The sequence below is a fragment of the Herpailurus yagouaroundi genome, unplaced genomic scaffold, assembly GCF_014898765.1.
Source record: "Herpailurus yagouaroundi ecotype Mexico unplaced genomic scaffold, PumYag 197, whole genome shotgun sequence".
In the NCBI taxonomy this organism is placed as follows: Eukaryota; Metazoa; Chordata; class Mammalia; order Carnivora; family Felidae; genus Herpailurus; species Herpailurus yagouaroundi.
The window spans coordinates 4,967,288-4,987,098 of NW_024412428.1; the positions used below are offsets into that span (position 1 = coordinate 4,967,288).

The 19,811-nt window shown below is 44.8% G+C and overlaps 1 protein-coding gene across 11 annotated transcripts in view; it reads left to right on the forward strand.

The window, feature by feature from the left end:
* The window catches only part of LOC121012749 (phospholipid-transporting ATPase IB), a 651,500-nt gene that overhangs the window by 455,764 nt on the left and 175,925 nt on the right, over nt 1-19,811 (forward strand). For 10 of the 11 annotated variants that reach the window (XM_040448061.1, XM_040448063.1, XM_040448066.1 and 7 more), the window contains 3 exons: nt 9,848-9,909; nt 10,333-10,389; nt 11,777-11,884. In XM_040448061.1, coding sequence (XP_040303995.1) covers nt 9,848-9,909; nt 10,333-10,389; nt 11,777-11,884 — 227 coding nt within the window. The remainder of the gene's footprint in view (nt 1-9,847; nt 9,910-10,332; nt 10,390-11,776; nt 11,885-19,811) is intronic. The other variant, XM_040448060.1, reaches the window with a different exon arrangement.

Here is a 19,811-nt window from a genome sequence, read left to right on the forward strand (position 1 = left end):
TACTTACCAGCCGAGAAAAATTCCTGAAACATTTCTCAATTCTTCACAGTCTACACCCTGTGTAGACTTTTCCAGAAGGAAAAGTACCACAGGGATACTTATTCCACTGGCATCATTAAGCAGCAAGGTCTTTTAAGATTTCTGGAAAAGGCTATTTTCTACTTTTTAATCAACGTGCTGCTGGAAGATCAGTTTTACAAACTGTGCACACGTATAGCATGAAACGTGACATACTTCTCTGTCTGTGGCATCATCGGGCCATTTTCGCTTGAACTATTTACGATCTACGCCCAGTACTGCAAAGTTGGCTCTGTCACGTAAATCCTAATGACTTGCCTTGCTTCCGCTTAAGCTGAGTGTGGGCAAGGCTGCCCTTGTTCTCTGGGCTCGCAACTTCTTAAACTCAATTATTCGTTCATTGAAAAGAAGGCGCTAAATGAGTCTGTTCTCTGTGCCAGGCCAGCACTGGTTTCTGGGCATCCCGTAGGGAGCCAATATTGCTCTAATGTTCCCCTAACCTACCTGATGGCACTACATCCTGGACCAGTCAGGAGGGTGTTGCTACTGCAGTTTATCCACAAAGTTTATCCACAAAATGCTGTATTTGCTTCTTTAAAAATTCTTTTAAAGTTTATTTGTTTATGAGAGAGGGAGAGAGGGGAGGAGTGGGGGAGGGTCAGAGAGAGAGGAAGAGAGAGAATCCCAAGCAGGCTCCACGCGGCCAGCACGGAGCCCCGTGCGGGGCTCAAACTCACATGCCTGAGCCAGAACCAAGAGTCTCGGACGCTCAGCCGACTGAGCCACCCGGGCACCCCCAAAACGCTGTATTTTCAAGTAAGGGATGTGAAACAAGAAGCCGATGTTTCGTTCCCCTTGAAGAATCACGACTGTGCTGCGCACAGGTTTTAAAAGATCTACGACACATGAGAAAGATCCAGGGATGAATGTCAGATGCTGAGTGGGACGGAAAGGGGACTGGTAACCCTCCATATGCCCTCTGCCACCTGGAAACTTCTGAGTGGCCAGGGTAGCGGAGGATGTTCATAAGACCCTGAAGCATGTACGTGAAGTGAATGGGCCTTGCTCACTAAAATCTAGAAAAATGGAATGTGTTGGGAGCTTTTTAGATGTTTATACAAATGAAACTACCACTTATAAATCTAAATAACTCATCACTAACCCAGTCATAATATACTGAAAATAAAACCAAGTCTCCAAATTCAAATTCAGAACTTTTTTTTTCCTGTTTGGGTTTGTTTTCAACCCAATGACCCATTGAGGGAAAGCTCAGACTTTGTCCTTTTATCTGTCGCACCGATGTTTGGAAACACAGAATTGGGCTGGAGGCTCATTGTTGTCATTCAGTTATATATTTCTTATGTTCTTAAATATTCGCTGTCTCTTTTTAAAACATATTTTTAAAGTTTTATTTATTTTGAGAGCGAGAGAGACAGCACAAGTGGGGGAGGGGCAGAGAGAGTGGAGAGAGGGAGAATCCCAAGCAGGCTCCACACTGACAGCATAGAGCCCCACGCAGAGCTCGAACCCACAAACTGCTAGGTCGTGACCTGAGCTGAAATCAAGAGTTGGACAATTAACCAACTAGGCCACTCAGGCGCCCCTCAGTGTCCCTTCTAATAAACCCTGTGTTACATGTATTGGAAACAGTTGGGTTTGGTGTAATGCTTGTAAGAAGCGTGAGCCAGAGTCCCAGATTTCACGAACCCTTATAACTTTATCAGGAAGTTGAATTGAAGTGCGTTAGCAAGGGTGGGAATAGACTGTAACAACCCCCAGATCTTAGAGGCGTAACCCATTAAAAGCTTATTTCTTAGTCGTGTCACCATCAAATGGAGGAGTGCATTGGGCATATTTTCTTTTCTTTGATTTTTTTGTTTATTTTTGAGGGAGAGGGAAAGTGTGCATGCACAAACAGGGGAGGGGCAGAGAGAGAGAGAGGGAGAGAGAGAGAGAGGATCTGAAGTGGGCTCTGTGCTGACAGCAGAGGTCCTGATGCAGGGCTCGGGTTCTGGAACCATGAGGTCATGACCTGAGCCGAAGTCAGGCGCTTAACCAACTGAGCCACCCAGGCACGCTGAGCATATTTTCTCATTTTCCATGTTTTTGATGCTCTGATGACTGGGGCCTTGATCCTGAAGAGACCATCCTTCCCAGGGCTACCTAATTCCTAGAGAGAGCAAAGGACTCCCTTGCAACAATGTCTCTGATACTCAGATCAACTAGTTCGGAGCCGACACCCCCAACCATCTAATCTATTAACTTTCACATACCAAGCAATATTCTCCCTGCCCTGAATCACCCCGGGGCCAGATACTAGGGATCACCCCTATAACCCAGAGTCTGCTGAAATTATTCACACCATCCAGTCCTAAGCTTACACAGCATACCTGCTCTGCCTTGCCCATTCCATCCCCCCAAAACCCCAGTAAAGGCTCTGGACCATGCTCTCCCCTTTTGTCGCCTTCCTCCTGACTGACCCTGGTGCTTCCCCGTGTGGCCCTGCGTGGCATCCACGGCTCCTGTTTCTAGGGCTCTGTAAGCATGAACTTCCTTCACGACATCGTTTCCATGTCTGCATAGCTTACCATACCTCATTAAAACAAATTCTGGGTGCGTTTCAATGCAAGGGGGCAAGGGGACTCCACATCGTGACCCCTGAGTTCACCCTCAGCCTTAACATCGGCAGGGCAGAGAGCCAGGAGAGGGAGTGGTTTCTCCTGAGCATCTCTGGCATCTCCTGCTCATGTGTGATTGGCACAGGCTAGTCGCAGGGCCCTCCCTAGGTATGAGGGGCTAGGGAGTGCTATTTAGCTGTGCACCCGAGAATAAGGCACAAGTCTGTGGCCTTTGACTTTGACATTCAAGTTTACTTTCCATCGTTTTTACCACCTTTTTTTTTTTCTTAACTACCTTTTTGAAATCCATTTTTAGTAAACAGTGAAAAACACATTAAAATTTGAGTTTCATCCTTAACTTTCTCCGTCAGTAACGGCAGTAGAGAGGAGAAAATCCAGCAAAAGGCTTATATAACCAGGAACTCAACCAAGCACTGGTTATGAATGTAATTATAATCACTAACACTTGTATAAACTCTACCTTCTGTAAACTCTTTCCAATATTTTATACCACTCTTTACCGAGAAAGGAAAAAATAAATTTTCTCTTCACGAATACATAGCATTGGAAGCAGAAAAGAATACTTTCAGTCACAGAGCCGGCAGTCAAGGTATTTGAGCAGGGTGAGTTCTGAAAGTTTGTAAATTAGTGAGTTGACATTTGAGATACATCTTCACTTTCAATACTGTACTAATCTAGTAGTACCTGGTTGGGGAGTACCTCCTCGAAACATCTAGAGTCTTGAGAGGCCCAAAGAGCAAGATCGGGTAACGATACCCTGTTAATATTCTGGAATAAGGGCTCCTGGAAGTTCTGAAGCCAAAGGGCAGGGAGAGGGAAAGCAAGAGAAACTTGGCATCCGATCTTCAGCCACAATTCTTGGCAGGTGCCTTGTCGTCAAGGGAATGGTGCCCCCACCTCCGTTCTCCCTACTGAGTCATAATGTGCGTGAGGTGCCTGGGATTTCTAATTCAGGTGTTCCACAGATTCTAACGACATTAAAAATGCACATATAAATTCACCATCTGTTTTCTTGATTATTAAATCCTGTCTTCCCTGACTGTACGGGACCGTGCTATAACTTTGTCTTCAGATTTTGCTTTTTGTCAGAGCCATTTCTGGATACATTCTTGTGGTTTAATGATGTAATGCTTTTAACAAGCTTTTAATTGAAATGGCATCTTTATAAAATGTCACCAACCTAGCCCTTTGGAATACTCTGAAGTAAGTTCCTTGATCATTCTGTCTGCTTAGAAAATGAGACATACTTTCCTTACAAATCACGGGTTTTCCCACAAATATTTTCAAAGAGGTCCTTGCATGCAGCATTTCTGGGCTGTCGCTACTGATGTGGAGAGTCCGTGTGGTTTTGTCTCAACGGTCCACCATAGTCTGTTTTAGTGACTATTTCTAAACCACACTTGGCTGATCTTACACTACGTTGGCCCCTGGATCCGACCAGATATTGCAAATAATGTCAGTCTGGAAGAACAGTGTCACCCACTGCTGTGGGCCAGTGGATCCTGAAGCCCCAGTGTGATATCGGCCTTTAAGAGAATGGGCTAACTCTACCCGGGACAGTGTCTCCAACTCTGTCACTTATGTTTAACCCTTTTGATGCATATAGTAAACCCCATCGTTCTAGTAGGCTTTATGTCACATGTAGCCCCAGTAAAATCATTCTAAATCTTTCCTCTCCTTTTAGGTTCTCCACTCTATGGAAATCTTCCGATGGGTTTTGGGGAGAGGCGATGCTCTCCTCTCATTTCATCTCTCACCCGGGTGAATTTGATGCCCGGTTTGCAAAAGGCTGACTGGTCCCAGTTTAGTTACATGCCAGCTGTTCTGGTGCCGTAGGGAGCTGAATCCTTCTTGCTGCCACCCCTGCTCGGCTAAGCCTTTGTGTGCCGATAATGATGGCGTTCTGGTGGGAAGTGCACCGCCGTCCTGCTGGTGAAGATAGGGAAACAAAGGTTTGGGGAGATTACATCGCTCCGCGTGCACTCTTGACGGATCTCTCGTGTTAGGGACCTTTTGAGAGCCTTGCGTGGTTCGGGCCCTGCCCACCTCATCATTCCGGTGCACGCCATCATGGCCCCACGCCCACCCTGCACGGCTCACCCCTCACCCCCCTGGGCGGGGGTCTGCCTCCGTGCCCCTCTGCAGGCTCATTTCCTTTTGCCCTTTCCCCTCTCACCGCCCCCTTCCTCCCAAATAGCCATCCACCCCACCCCATGCTGCTCTGCATGAAGTGGTGTTCTCACCGCCATTTCCACAGACGGTGGCCAAGTGATGTTCTGAAGGCTGTCTTGGGGACCTCAACAACTCACCTGGGCTTGGGGGTTACTTTTCCCCTTAAAAAAATCATTGCAGATGTTAAATATCTGACTGAAATAAAAACAGCCAAACGACAGGAAAGATGTTTTCCTGAGTGGGTTGTTGGAGTCCTAACAGTGCTCTTCGGTTTCAGCAACGTGGGAAGAAATAGTTTGTCAGCAGCGTGCTTCAGGAATAAACCGGACAGTCGAAATGGGCTTTTCCACCCTCGAATTATCAGCAAGCCATAGCTTATTGATGCGTTCATTCGCAAATGATTTCTTAGGACTTCTCGTCTCTTCTTCAGTGCGTTATTGGCAAGATTTAACAAAGAACAATGCCCACAGGTATTTGCCTCTAACGCGGTTGAAATAAAACCCGGACGAGAACGATCCATTCCATGGGAATTTCCCCAGCAGGGTGTACAGAGCAGTGTCTTGTGACTTATCTAAAGGATGCTATCTTCTTTGAGGCTTTTGGCGTGTCCCAGAATTCTCCAGTCGGCTTAGGAGTTTCTCCTTCAAGGAATAAATTATTCCCAGATGGTAATCCATTTTGACCAAGGCAGGAGATACTGTTTCCTCGGAAAACGAAGATGCACGCTGACTTACCCTTCCAAACTAATGAACAGAAATAGAAGGTTTATCCTGTCTCGTCTAAAAGTCACTTTCAGTGTATTCAGATCACCTCAAGTATAAACATTTAATGCCAGGGAGCATTTCACTTTCTTGACGGTGGAAATTAATGCATCACCAGACTCTGGAAGCTACAGTTGGAAAATGTCTTTTAGTTTTCCCTCTTTTTCTCTCCGTGCCGCGTTGCCAGCAGAGCGTTGAGTAGTCCTAAGGGGCTCCATGGAGGCGCCGTCCTCGTACGTGAGCTCTCAGTCCTACAGGTAAACACAGTCCACCCCCGTTTAAAGGCCATCAGGGATCGGGTGTTGCATGCTTTGTGCGGAAGTCTCCCACTGTTTGTGCCCATCGGTCGGGGGAACAGTTGGGTGTCACTGCATTCTTTCCACAGTCTAACTGGAGAGAAGAGGGTTCTCCCAGGTGAGACACTGCTTCAGAGTCTATTCTGTATACTTCTGGGTATTTCCAGTTCCTCTTTTGCCTGACTTCCAACGCTGTGGTTCTCAGTCTGGGCGATTTTGTCCCCGGGGGACATTTGGCAACGGCTGGAGAAAGTTTCCGTTGTCAGCTAGTGACTGGGTGCTCCTGGCATCCAGGCAAGCCGCCAAACATCCTGCGATGCACAGGACAGTCCCGCGCAACAAAGAATTACCTGGAAAAACGTCAGTAGTGAGTGCCAAGGTTGAGAAACTTGGGACTGATGCAATGCGCACCCTAACTCAGGTTTCGGGGGTTTACTGCTGCTCCCCAGGTTTGCACATGCGTTTACTTCCATATGTGGCCCAGAATTCCTGTCCTAGGAATCTAATTTTCTGTCCTCCTCAATTCTCTCCTGAAAGTTCTTCCCGTTAGGTGCTGGTACTTCAAAGGAGTCCTTTGTAATGTTTTTCCCTCTTAAAATTGTTTCCTTTTATTCTCTGGGATCCATTTTTCTAGCTCAGTAAGGAAAACAAACTTATTTGCAGTTTGTTGCAAAGTGGGTGATCTTTTTCATGTCACTCGACTTCTCTTTGCTGCCCTAGTTTTCTCGTCTGAAACATGAAGGTAATGATATTATTTCCTACAGTTGTTAGAATATCGAAGGAATATCACGTATGTCAGTATTACATGTTAGTAACACTAATAATTATGCATTACTATTACGTATATCGGCAAGCGTACGAATATATGTAAAGTGCTCAAAACCGTGCCGGTCATATAGTGGGTAACATGTTCTCTCCTTTCATTGCAGAATTTCTTACCATGCTTTACAATGTTCTCTTTATGTCTATAAAATATGAAACACGTTCTAAGCCCTTCATGTTAGACCAATGCTTTGAATGTTTAATTTCTTTTAGTACATGAATCAGCCAACATTTGAAACACTAGTACTAAAAGGAAATTCAAAGAGTTGTCGAACCATAATTGTGAACTTTGATTGTCAGGTTGGTCTCACACCTCTTCTAACTTTTCCATCTGGTCGGCATGGACTCTGAACTCCGTTAGGGCTTAGTGTAGGTTGAACTTCAGGGAACTCGGGTCTTTGTTGGCCATTCATTTACCCGTAGACTGCGACAAGGAAATCCACCTTGACCTAAATTGAACAGGAAGAAGCTCTGAAACTCTCCAGTTTCCACCATTACCTACCTGGGGCTGATGTAGCACCTAAGAATGCAGACCTTATAGTCTTTGAATTTCTATCTTAGAGGAATCTGGGTGACAATTCAATCATCATCATCGGTATCTGGCATAAAATCCCTGGCTTATAGATGGGGAAACTGAGACTTAGAAGCTAACCTTTTGAAGAACATAAATAACAGCAGAGCTGGAACAAGAAAGCGGGGCTATATGGTCTTCTGATGCTCATTGCTGGGATTTTTTTTCCCACTAACCTTGACTCCCTTCTCACCACCTCATTTTTCTCAACATGGTTTTGTTTCTCCCTCAGTAGCATTATGTGTCTTTGCTATCTGTTCTTCCTATTGTGACTTTAAGATGTTGACCACTTGGAGGGGGTGGGGTGCGTGTCTGGGTGGCTCAGTCGGTTGAGCATCCACTTGTTGATTTTGGCTCAGGTCATGATCTAGCAGTTCGTGGGATTGAGCCGTGAGTCCCGTCTCTGTGCCGACAGCATGGAGCCTGCTTGGGATTCTCTCTCTCTCTCTCTCTCTCTCTCTACCCCTCCACTGCTTGCATTCTCTCTCTCTCAAAATAAATAAACATTTAAAAACAAAGGAAGGAAGGAAGGAGGGAAGGAAGGGGGAAAATACTGATCACTTGGTACCAAATTTTAATGTGTCACTCTTTTTATCAGTATTCCTACATTAATATGACCAGAACCAGTGTTCTCCATCTCAAGTAAATGATATCACCGTTGGCCTAGGTACTCAGGCAAAAACCTGAAATCACCCTTGATTCCTCATGTTTTTTTCCACCCCACCAAGTCCTAAATCCTGTCATTTATACCTTCAAAATATGTGCCAATTCCTATCGCTTCTTTCCACCTCCAACATAACCACTCTGGCCTGCAATGTCCAATAGAACTCTCTGGACAGTAGTGACGCTCTGTATTCCCTTCTGTCCGACATAGTAATCACTAGCCACCTGCGACCATTGAGCATCTGAAATGTAGCTAAGTGTATCCGAAGAACTGAATTGTTTTTAATGACAGCTTTTCAATACATAATTTACCTACAATTCACCCAAATGCTATGGTGTTTAATATATTCAAATAGTTGTGCAACTGTCACCTTAAGCAATGTTTGAGCATTTTAACCTCCCCCAAAAGAAACCCCATACCTGCGAGCAGTTACTTTTCATTTACCCCCCTAAAAAACCCACCTCCTGTCAGTCACTAATCGACTTTCTGTCCCTATAGACCGGCCCATTCTGAACAGCTCAGGAAGTACAATCCTACAATAGATGGCCTTTTGTGACTGGCTTCTTTCACTTAGCACGAGATTTTCAAGGTTCACCCGCGTTATAGCATATTTCAGTAGTTTATTCTTATTTATTGCCCAATAATGGAATAGTAGGTGTTTTGACATTTTTCCTTCCTTTTAATGAAATTCTGCCTAAGTTTTCAAGTCTCTCCCCTACGCTTCGAGATCATTCCTTTGTAAGTCTGTGGCCATCCCTCTGTGGATAACTCCTATGTTCCCCAACAGCCGTCCCTTAGTTTAGGTGTCTATAATGCAGCCCATAATGTCACTTTACAGTTCATCTTCCCTATATCCACAAATTTACCTATCTAGAATCAGGAGAAAGGCCGTGCCCTGGAGCTTGGTGTAGGGCCCCACGAGCCCCAGATTCTGCCTATGATGCTACTCAACCATTTTGGTGTTTTAGGAAACTGAACAGATCTTGAATCTTTCATGAGAGTCAGGTTCCTCAAAGCAGATGTGTAAATCAGCAAGCCCAAATATGTATGGCAGCCACTGGGCTGGAAATTTGAACACAAAAATCCCTGTGTACTTGGCCTGTAGGCCACAGATCTAAATTTGAGTATAGAAGGACATAAGAGGAGATTGGCAGTGGCATCCAAAGAAACCATTCCTGATGTTGAAACAGCCTTCAACCCCTCAGGATAATAACCAGACTTTTCACAGCAGGCAAGTTAGACAGTTCTATTAGAGTTCAGCCTCACTGATTGTTTTATCCATTGTGATAGTCGTCCCCGAAAAGAAAAAAAGTGGGAAAAGATTTTTAAAAAATTGAAGCTTCAAAACCCTGGTTGTATTTTCTAGATGTCTCTCGTTGGATTGTTCACATTCCTCCAATTGATAGACTTCACGTGGTTGCATACGAGAACATGAGTAGTGAATTCTGAGTTCAGTAATCATGAATTGATTTGTATTCATATAATTATCTTCCTTTATTGGCCTGTAATTCCAACTTAGCAAAAATTAAAAATGCAGAGTAAGAGAACACTCAAAAAAAAATCTAATGCTGGCGTTCAAAAAGATAGACTATTATGTCCTTACTCTTCCCTGTGTTTAACCCAACAAAGGGACATTTTAATCTTTATAAAAATGCAAATGTCAGTGCAGTTCAAGTGTTTGGTTCAGTATGTTGGAAACCTGATTTTGTTTGCTTCATTTGGGGAAAATACCAGATGAAAAAACTCACCGTTAGAAGTAGGAGGCATTAGAATCACAGATGATGCAATTTTTGAAATTCCCTTACGATTTAATAAATGTTTCCAAAGTTCTGTTTTTGTGTTCTGAACAAGACAGATTGCAGTGCTCTTCCCCAGAAGTTAGTAATAACTTCTTTGTTTTTCAGATACCCCGTTGGCCAGTGGCCAGGCCACAGACTATTTATTTGTTGGAAATATTGTTTACACGGTAAGTTTATCTCTGTTTACGGAACCGTTCTTAAGTGGCATATGTGTGGGCTTGGCCTCTGAAAACCCTTTATATAAGGCCTTCCTTCATGTTATTTGTTTCAAATCTTTAAACCACATAGTATAGATTCCTTAGAGTTCAAAACAGTTGTAAAATGCTTACCTCACTTTTTTAGTGGAGATTTGACAGAGTCGATTTCTGGACAGGTGACTAACAGATCACCCCATTCTTCAAATGACACTTTCACATCTACCTGTGAAAAAGGCAACGCCGAGAAAGGTTATTTTCCCTAAATCTTTCCAAGCTAAGAAAAGCACAAAAGTAACTCCAGCTGCCTCTGGAGGGGAGATTTGCGATTCTCCTAGAAAGTAAAAATAAGTCACCGAGGATAATACGTTTTCCCCAATTCCTTTGTTTTCACAGTATGTTGTTGTCACTGTGTGTCTGAAAGCTGGTTTGGAGACCACAGCTTGGACTAAAGTAAGTTTCTCTGGAATTGTTTCTCTATCCTTATAGGTATTTTGATGGCATGCGATCTTTTTAAGCCTTGGGAAAACAATCAACAATATTTGGTTTGCTCATTTAAATTTTGCACGTAAAAATTGTCTTTTTATCTTTATCAGGGCAAATTTGCAACCCAAACTTTTCTGATGATTCATTTGCTTAGCACTTAGTAACAGCTCTAAACTCTTAACACTTTTCTCATTTCAAATGTATATGCATGTTTTTAAAACAAAACAAATACACACAGAAAATACAGAAGGACAAAAAGGAGAATTTTTAACTTCCTTCACTTTACCACCAAGAGACAGTTGGTATTAACACTTTTCTGGATAACATTACAGACTTTGTTCCATGTGTATTTTTAACAGGAGAACGCATTACAGAGCATATAGATAGTTTGGTGATCTTTTTTCAGTTAAAAATATATCATGAACATTTTCCATACCTAAAAGTATACTTGCACAAAACCTTTCTTCATGATTAAAGAGTATTAAGTTTTATCGCTATCCAACATTTAATCATTCCCCAACTTCAGACGTTTTGGTGACTTGCCACGTTTCAGGATGATAACCCGTGTTTCATGTTTGTCTGTCACTGCTGTTTTCATAGGCTTCTGCTTCTGGGAAAGTGAGGGAGGAGGTTGGAGCTGGATGTGGAAGGAGGGAATCTATTAATAGACAATGGCAGTTAATCCAAATGAGAGGTGATGGTGGCTTGACCTGGGGTGCTACAGGAGGAGGTAGTGAGAAATGGCCAGATTCCAGATGTATTTTTTAAAAAAGCTAGCAGCCCTTGATGATGGATTATATCATGGGGTGCGGAAGAAAGGATGACATCGAGCATCGTCATATTAAGAGGACAGAGGAGAAAAAGCTAACAGCTCAGTAGGCACTTAAAGGATGGTTAAGACGTAATATCCATCCCAGATTTGTAAAAAGGTCTTTGGAAAATTAAGAGAACGGCCGAAATCTCAATAAGTAAGAACATCTTGTTCTTTTTGTCCATTCAGTGCTTTCTTACTGGATTAACGAGGCCTGGCTTTATGTAGCTCCACGTTGGAGCAGACGCTGGTGAGGACCAGCGGGGGGCCTACTAAAAGTACGGGATGGGTCTAGGAGAAGGTCAGCTGCGGCAGCAAAAGCACCTTGATCTTAGTTTGGGGCCACCGGTTACTTGAAATCATCGTTAAATATTCTGAGACAAGGCCATTAGAAGATGGAACTTTCCAATGACTAGTGATGGGTCAAAATGTTTCCCATAAGGAAGGGCGGCTTGGACACAGGGATTCTGCTGCAGGTGGGGTTCAGGTGGCTCTCCTGGGCCAGCGGACAAGCCCTGCCTGAGCGTGTGTTTCCTTTTGCAGTTCAGTCATCTGGCTGTCTGGGGAAGCATGCTGATCTGGCTGGTGTTTTTTGGCGTCTACTCAACCATCTGGCCCACCATTCCCATTGCTCCAGATATGAAAGGACAGGTCAGTGCTGCTAATTGCGAATGGGCTTTCCGTGTCCAATGTCCGATGGTGATGATGCTTTCCGTGTGTGGGCTTCTCGGGTCTCGTGACACTGATGAACTTCAGGAGAGGCTGGTATTTCCTGCTTCCATCAAAATTCAGAGGGAGGGAAATAAACCAGATCAGAGCACCTGGAAGAGGTGGTCTTGTCCACACCAACGGCATCTGAAATTTTAACTACTGTAAGTAGTCAGCTTAAATCCACTGACCTACCTGGCATGTCCTCATTTCCATAATGGAATGTGTGTTGATTACACACAGTTCTGATGTGTACAGGTAGTTTTTGGCCCTTGGAGAACTGGAGTTGTTTTGAGTCATTCACAATCCAATGATTATGCTGATGGTAGTTGTGAGGTTAAGTGTATTGTTATTCTCTGACTGATAGTCTCCTGTGCAAGATAAATCTAACACCTCTATGAACCAGATCATTAATTCACCAGAATATCTTCTTGTTCATCTCTTGAACTAGAGAGGCTGAGGTTGAAGACCTATACACTTGTTTGAATTGTTTTAATATTTTCTTTTCTTCTGTATTTGTCTGGTGTTTGAGATTGAGCCATCAACGGTGATGGATCTTAGAGTCCCACAGTATTGGTTCTTGAGAGGAGTTTGACAATCCTAGGTTCCAAACCACCCCAGGTTACCAATGAAGCCATGCAGGCCCTGACACTCCAGGCTGACTCTACAGACCCCATTTCGGGGTCTGCCCATAGCCAGAGCTGCCCAGAGACCCCCGGCAAGTGGCTGCCCCGGGCCCTGTGCTTTGGAGGCCTCCGTGATGGCTGTCCCTGGCTGGGTATGTTCCTCTTCGCAGGGTGAGGAGCCCATGGTACACAGAGCCAGAACCCCAACGTCTAGTCCCTTCCCTGGGTTCCTAGGACCCTGAGTTTCCTTCCCGAGCAGCCACAAAAGCCAGCTTCCCAGGCCTGCCTGGCCCTCTTCCCAGATCCAGACCTGTGTGAACACCCCTTGCCCCAAGGGGCAGCTAGGTGCCAGGTACGTGCTCTGGGCCAGCTGGGTGTTTGCATCTTTACACCCACCCCCATGTGCATGAGGCATGGGATGAGAAGAGAAGGCCTGGGGGTCAGGGGTTTCCACTCGTGTCCCTGCACCAGGAATACATATTTTAGGGACAGGCCTGTCTGTGGCACAGCCAACTGCTGTCTTAGCCTCACTTACTCTGCCAAAATAAGCCGAAACTCCTGGGTCTACCCAACGCGAGATACATGTGCAGCGGCCGTGTCGTGTGAGATAATCCGGGGGTGGCATTGCTTATCTTTTTTGCTTGGCGAATCAGTAGTCGGCGTCCCAGGGGGTCCGGGACCTCCCCTGAATGTGGGTGCTGAGCAGGGCAGACGTGTTCTTCAGGAGTAGGCTTGGATGTCTCCTGATGCATCTTTGCCATCCGTAAGCAACAAGGACAAACATACCTCTTCCAAATCTGAGTGACAGAGGAAATTCCAGAAGATGGTGTAGCAAGACAAGCATCTCCCGGCAAAGATACTTTGTACATTTAAAGAAATCAGTTCTACTTTAAAGCAATGGGGTCCATCCCCAAAACAAACCAAGTGCCTAGAATATCTGCTTCACATTCTCTTCCTTCTGGGCGAGGGCAGGTGTGGTCTCATGACTGTTTCTCTCGGGGAGTTTTTATGGTGCAGAGAACAGCTGATTGCTGAAGAGACTTTCTTATGTTAGAGAAAAGTGATGGCTGGCAGAATGGAATCCGTCCACGCGTGGCCGGCCAGCAAAAACTGCTAGTTTGGAAACCCCTCCCGGCATCTTCAACAAAGAGAAGCTCGCATGAACCCCCTCTGTACGCATTTGTAGCCGCAACTCCAGTCCAAATGTGCACAAGCTAGTCTGGTTTCCAACTCTCACTCCGATCAAGAGGTTACTTTCCACATTCAGAGAGGCCACGTTTGCCGGGCAGACCCTAACAGGCCACATTTTCACTATCCAAGTTGCTTCCTGTGTGAAGCCTCGACTGAAATTTCTGTCGTTGAGGACCTTTCAAACACATTTAACCAGGTAGTCCTACCACCCCAAAGCAAAGAAACGATAATATCAAACCACATTTCACTTTGGCATACACACGGTTTTATTTTTCACGTATATCCCGTCATTCTAACTTCTTTGTTGGTTGGTTTGCGTGAGGCAAAGGAAGTCTTGAAATCCAACATGGCTGGCCGGGACTGAGGTTCTTGCTAGACATTGAATGAGATGATTAATGTAGTTTTCATGTCACAGGATTTCTAAGTCAGTATTCTGCTGTCTGTGTTTAAAGAGCTGTTTATTATCTCTAGTCTTCGTCTGGGGGAGACCTCTTAGTGGGGGCAGGTGTCAGAGAACAATGTCAACGCTCTTTCACCTGCTGTCTGCTGCCCAGTGGTTTGTTCATCCTTTGAACACTTTTGAAGAAGCCCTTGCATGGAGAGTGGCCAACACTAGCCTGAGGTCTCCCAAAGACCTCCTGCTGACTCCGAAGGGATTTCAGGCTATCGTAAAGAAAGATGGGAGCTGGGCTCAGGTACAGGCAGAAACAGGGCTCCTTAGGGTTACTGTCGAAAATGTGCCCAAGCCGTGGTCATCCCTTTGGTTCTAGGTTGGTATTATGGACTCAGTGTTTGTGTCCCTAACCTCTGATTCACGTGGTAAAGCCCTAACCCTCAGTGTGATGGTATTTGGAGGTAGGGCCTTTGGGAAGTTATTAGGTCATCGAGGGGATTAGTGCCCATAGAAGAAGGGGCCAGAGAGCTAGCTTACTTGGTTTCTGCCACGTTGAAGCTGTGATGAAAAGTTAGATGTCTGCACCGGAAAGACCAGGCCGGCACCCTGATCTCAGACGTCCAGCCTCCAGAACCATGAGAAATAAATGTCTGGGGCTGATAAGCCACCCCATCTATGGTATTTCCTTATACTAGCCTGAGCTAAAACCATTGGTGAGTGCTTAGGAGTGAGGGGTACTCTGGGAGAAGACTGTTGTTGTTGTTGCTGTTACATGTTTTTAGTGACTTGTAGAAACCTTTTTTTGTAGTGTCCAAAGCGGTAGGATTTTGGCAAATGAAGATGGTTCTTTTGAACTTTGGAATTCAACTAGTGTAATGGCAAATGGCATTTCTCACTGAGGAGCCCAAGACAGACACCCTGCACAAAACATTCTGTCTATTCATAACATCCTAAACTGTTGAAAAGATGCATTGTTTCTGCTGGGGTTTCCTAACAGATTTAGTTCAATATTTCTTTCTTTGTCTCATCCATTATGTTTGGAGTTTTTCTCATGGCGGGGAGAAGGCAGGTTTTCCCTCGAGGGCAAAGGAGGAGAAGGCTCTAGATGAGAGTGATTTTCCACCGTCAAAGGGTCTTTATCTTCCCTCCAGTACCTCATGATATGGTACTCGAAACCCAGCCAGACAGTGAGCCAGGAAGTCTCAGTGGCAGTTTCTGAACTCAGAGAAGTCATCTGAAAATATGCAACATTTGTGGGATTTTTAAGGGACACCCTGTTTTTCTATTTTTCTAGGCCCATGCTAGATCGAAAGCGAATTAAAAACTCAAGTTGCGTCTATCCTGGTTACTGGCAAAGTCCCCTACCAGGGAAAATATGTGCTGATGTTTTCCCATAGAGGACCGTATGTTTTTCTTTCTCCCAGTAGCATAACCATGGGTTACAGGCATCTCCATAATGGGTCCCCAAAGCCAGTGCTTGAAGCTGGCTTAGCCCAGAGTTGCCTGCTGAAGGGAGAGCTTTCAGTTAGAGAGAGGAAGACTTTATCTAAAACTGGATCGGGAAACATATTTACATTTTCTTCACGTGTTTCTCAAGGCTTTTAACTTGGGGAGTATCTGAGGGGATATCATCTCATTTGACCTCTGTGTAAAAGTCAAGAGACCTACCCTAACTAGCTTTATAACCTTTGGTAAGTCCCTTAGTCCGCGTTAATTTCCTCATCGACAAAGTCAGTGTAATATTACACTAATTACCTCAGAGGCACATGGTACAGATATAACAAGAAAACCTGAGGGAGTTAGAAGACATGCCTGCTCTTTTTCCTGGAGTGACCAATTATTTTTGAACTTTTGCGAACAGAGATATTGTACACTCGGCTCCCAATTCTTTTGGCCAGAGGATTTTAACGTCTTATAGGTTCTAGATGTGATAGTTATCCGTAAGTTCAGGTGACTACCTGCATCTGAATCATCTGGGTTGCCTATTAAAAAACAACCTCCTCCCCACCCAGAAAATATGTTCTTCCAAGGCACGTGTGCGCGCGCACACACACACACACACACACACACACACACACACACACAATATCACAGTCCCTGGGTGTGTAGCCCCAACCTCTGAATTTTAATAAACCTTCAAGCTATTCCTCCCTTTAATGTTTGAGAACCACTGCTGTAAGACACCTAAAATATTACTCCATCAGTGTTCGAGTCATGCAGGGTGTTACAGGGAAAAGATGGTATGTTTAAAATATTCACAAACGATTTATGTCTCACGGGCAGTGCTTATGTAAGACATGGCGGGCATCGCCAGTGACTGCTTTAAGGCAGCTAGCTTTCCAAATAGAGAATTATACCAGAGGACATTACATCGTTCACCATGGAAAAATATTCCTCATCAACTTTGGTGCTTTTCCTTTAACGTTCTTTTCATTGCTAGTAAAAGAGGAGAAAAAAACCTTTCACTTCAAAGCTTATAAACCGCTAACTCTGTAGTGCCAAGCTCCAGGCTTCAGCCAGTTTCTGGCCTATGACAGGCTTTTTTTTTTTTTAATCCTAAATACAGGAATGGGTTTACGTTTGAGTTTTATACCCACACTCGTGTATACACAGTGCAAATCCCAACGGACTAACAGTCTACAGAATGGAGGTATCATTGCTGACCAGGGTTGGTCAAAGAGATCCACTACTCATCTTCCCTAACTGACTGCTTTCTCCTGGACTTGGCAACCTAGTAAGATCTCAGGCCCAGGTATTTTCCACACAGAATGTTAAAAGAGGGGTTTTTGGGGGCGCCTGGGTGGCGCAGTCGGTTAAGCGTCCGACTTCAGCCAGGTCACGACCTCGCGGTCCGTGAGTTCGAGCCCCGCGTCGGCCTCTGGGCTGATGGCTCAGAGCCTGGAGCCTGTTTCCGATTCTGTGTCTCCCTCTCTCTCTGCCCCTCCCCTGTTCATGCTCTGTCTCTCTCTGTCCCAAAAATAAATAAACGTTGAAAAAAAAAATTTAAAAAAAAAAAAAAAAAAAAAAAGAGGGGTTTTTGTTTCCAAGTGCCTCAGGGAGGCAAGCGAGGGAGAAGGGCAAAAGTCCCATCGGCCACCACCTTTGCTCAGCTGGGGTTCTAGAACATCTCTGCAGGACAAAGGCCCACCCAAGGGCCAGGAGGGGACTTGTGCCCGGGTTAAGTTTCCTGGCGTGGGACAATGTTGTTCACCCCCAGCATCCATCCTCCTCCACGCTTTCCCGAGGGGCCTGGTTCGTAGGCACATACAAGGCCATGTGCAAGAGGTCCAGCACCTTCGGGGACTCATTTCCGCCCCCCGACTCCTGGGGAGAGCTTGATCCCAGCCCCTGCTGTCGTAAGTGATTCAGAAACCCTACAGGGGACACAGGAGACATTCGCTGGGTGCTTCTGCGAGAGAAGCATGTTTGCTCCCAGGAGAAATCCATCAAAGAGATGGCTTTCTCCTGTGCGTGATGTGGTTGCTGCCGTGCCGGCCAGAGCTGTTCAACCATCAGGAGGGAAGCCCCTCCAGAATCCTTCTGCCACCATGAAAGATGTGATATAAAGACAGAAGACCACCAGAGTCTCTTGTGTGAGTGTTGAGCCACCAAATGAAGCCAGCCTTGTAGTGCCCCCACCCTGCACCCACGCCCACTCTCCAAGGAGCACCTCATGCATGTGCCACCCGTACTGTGTCAGTAGCAGGTGCATAGAAAAGGCACTTGACCCTCATGTCAGTGTTGGGACATTTCTTTTATAGTCACCAGTATGCAGTCAATCAAGGAAGTATGTGCTTTAAAAAAAAAAAAAAAAACAGGGGCGCCTGGGTGGCGCAGTCGGTTAAGCGTCCGACTTCAGCCAGGTCACGATCTCACGGTCCGTGAGTTCGAGCCCCGCGTCGGGCTCTGGGCTGATGGCTCGGAGCCTGGAGCCTGTTTCCGATTCTGTGTCTCCCTCTCTCTCTGCCCCTCCCCCGTTCATGCTCTGTCTCTCTCTGTCCCAAAAATAAATAAACGTTGAAAAAAAAAATTTAAAAAAATAAAAAATTAAAAAAAAAAAGACAGGCTTAAGGCTTAACATTGCATATTACGCCATATTCGAACTTGGGCGCTTCTAGATTTATTTAAAGATTTGGTAAAAAATTACTTTAATATCATAATCGTTAGTGTTTTAGGTAATTACATCCCAGAAACACCTAACATGAATACTGTAAAGCTTATTGGAATTCTCTTTAATATAGCAATATTGAATAGAGTAGGTTCTATTTTCCTCAAATAATGTTTATTTTAAAAGCCTGTGGCCCCGGCTTATATGAGAAGGGGTCAGCCTCAGGAGGTAGAAAGTTCCATCAGTAGAGACTTGTCTCTTGGCTTGAAATAACCTTCTGGTATCTCCTTTGTGCAGTTTTCTTGTTTATTGAGGTTGGCCAAATTACTTGTGGAAGTCCGATTTGTATTTTGGCTTTTAAACTTGTACATTTTGGGGGCGCCTGGGTGGCTGAGTCGGTTAAGCGTCCAGCTCTTGATTTTGGCTCAGGTCATGATCTCCCGGTTCGTGAGATGGAACCCCACGTTAGCCTCTGTCTATGCTGACAGGGCGGGGCCTGCTTGGGATTCTCTCTCTCCCTCCCTCTCTCTCTCTCTCTCTCTCTCCCCAAATAAGTAAATAAACTTTTTAAAAAATATATAGTTTAAAAAAATAAAAATAAGCTTGTACACTTTGGGTGATAATAAGATTGACTTGCTCTGTTTCTGGATGACATTCTCTGAATACATAACAATGTGAACAAAACTAAGAAGGACTCCCAGGTCTCTCCAGTGTCTGTAACTCTCGTCATCCACGTCCAGGATGAGTTTGTCCTGCTTACAGGCTCCCCACACTAATCCCTGTTGGAGACAATCACTAGAACCGAAAAACATGAACCGAACTATAACCAAAAATTCTTCATTGATAATGAAGGGAAAAACAGACACAGTTGCTTGATTAGGGATATCAAGATGAGTTCTCCCAGGCCTATGAATATCTGGGCTCTGAGATGAGAAAATTCAGGCATCGGATAACAGTTCTGTCAGAACACGGATGGCCTTTGTAGATGTTACATGTCGTGCCAAGTTGTTTTTGTGTGTCGTTCCCTGATGATCAAACAAGGGGGAGAGTATATTTTTCAAAATGTGGTAGCTCCTTAAAGCAATTTCAGATTCTTTCTACGGGCAGTAGTGGGGCCAACACCACTTGGCCTGGTTGCTTCTGTGCAAGGCCTGGCGGGATCCACAGAAACAGTCTGGGTTAAAGTGACCAGGATCAAACCTCTCTCCTATTCAGTGCACATCCTAATGTTGAAAGTGGGATTTGAACTCAGTTAACCTAATGCCTAAGATATACATAAAGTGAAGTCTACTGTTCATAAGGTCTGTAACTGTTAATTCTGAGTCTCAGTTTCATCGGGTATGTGGAGTAGACGATATCTATCTGTGGAGCTAGTAGATTGAGGAAGAGAAGGCATGTAAATAATAGCAGGTAATGTTACCGGGGTCGGGAAAATGGGTGATGGGCATTAAGGAGGACACTTGGTGGGATGAGCACTGCGTGTTGTTATGTAAGTGACACATCAAGGGAATCTACTTGTGAAGCCAAGACTACACTATATGTTAGCTAACT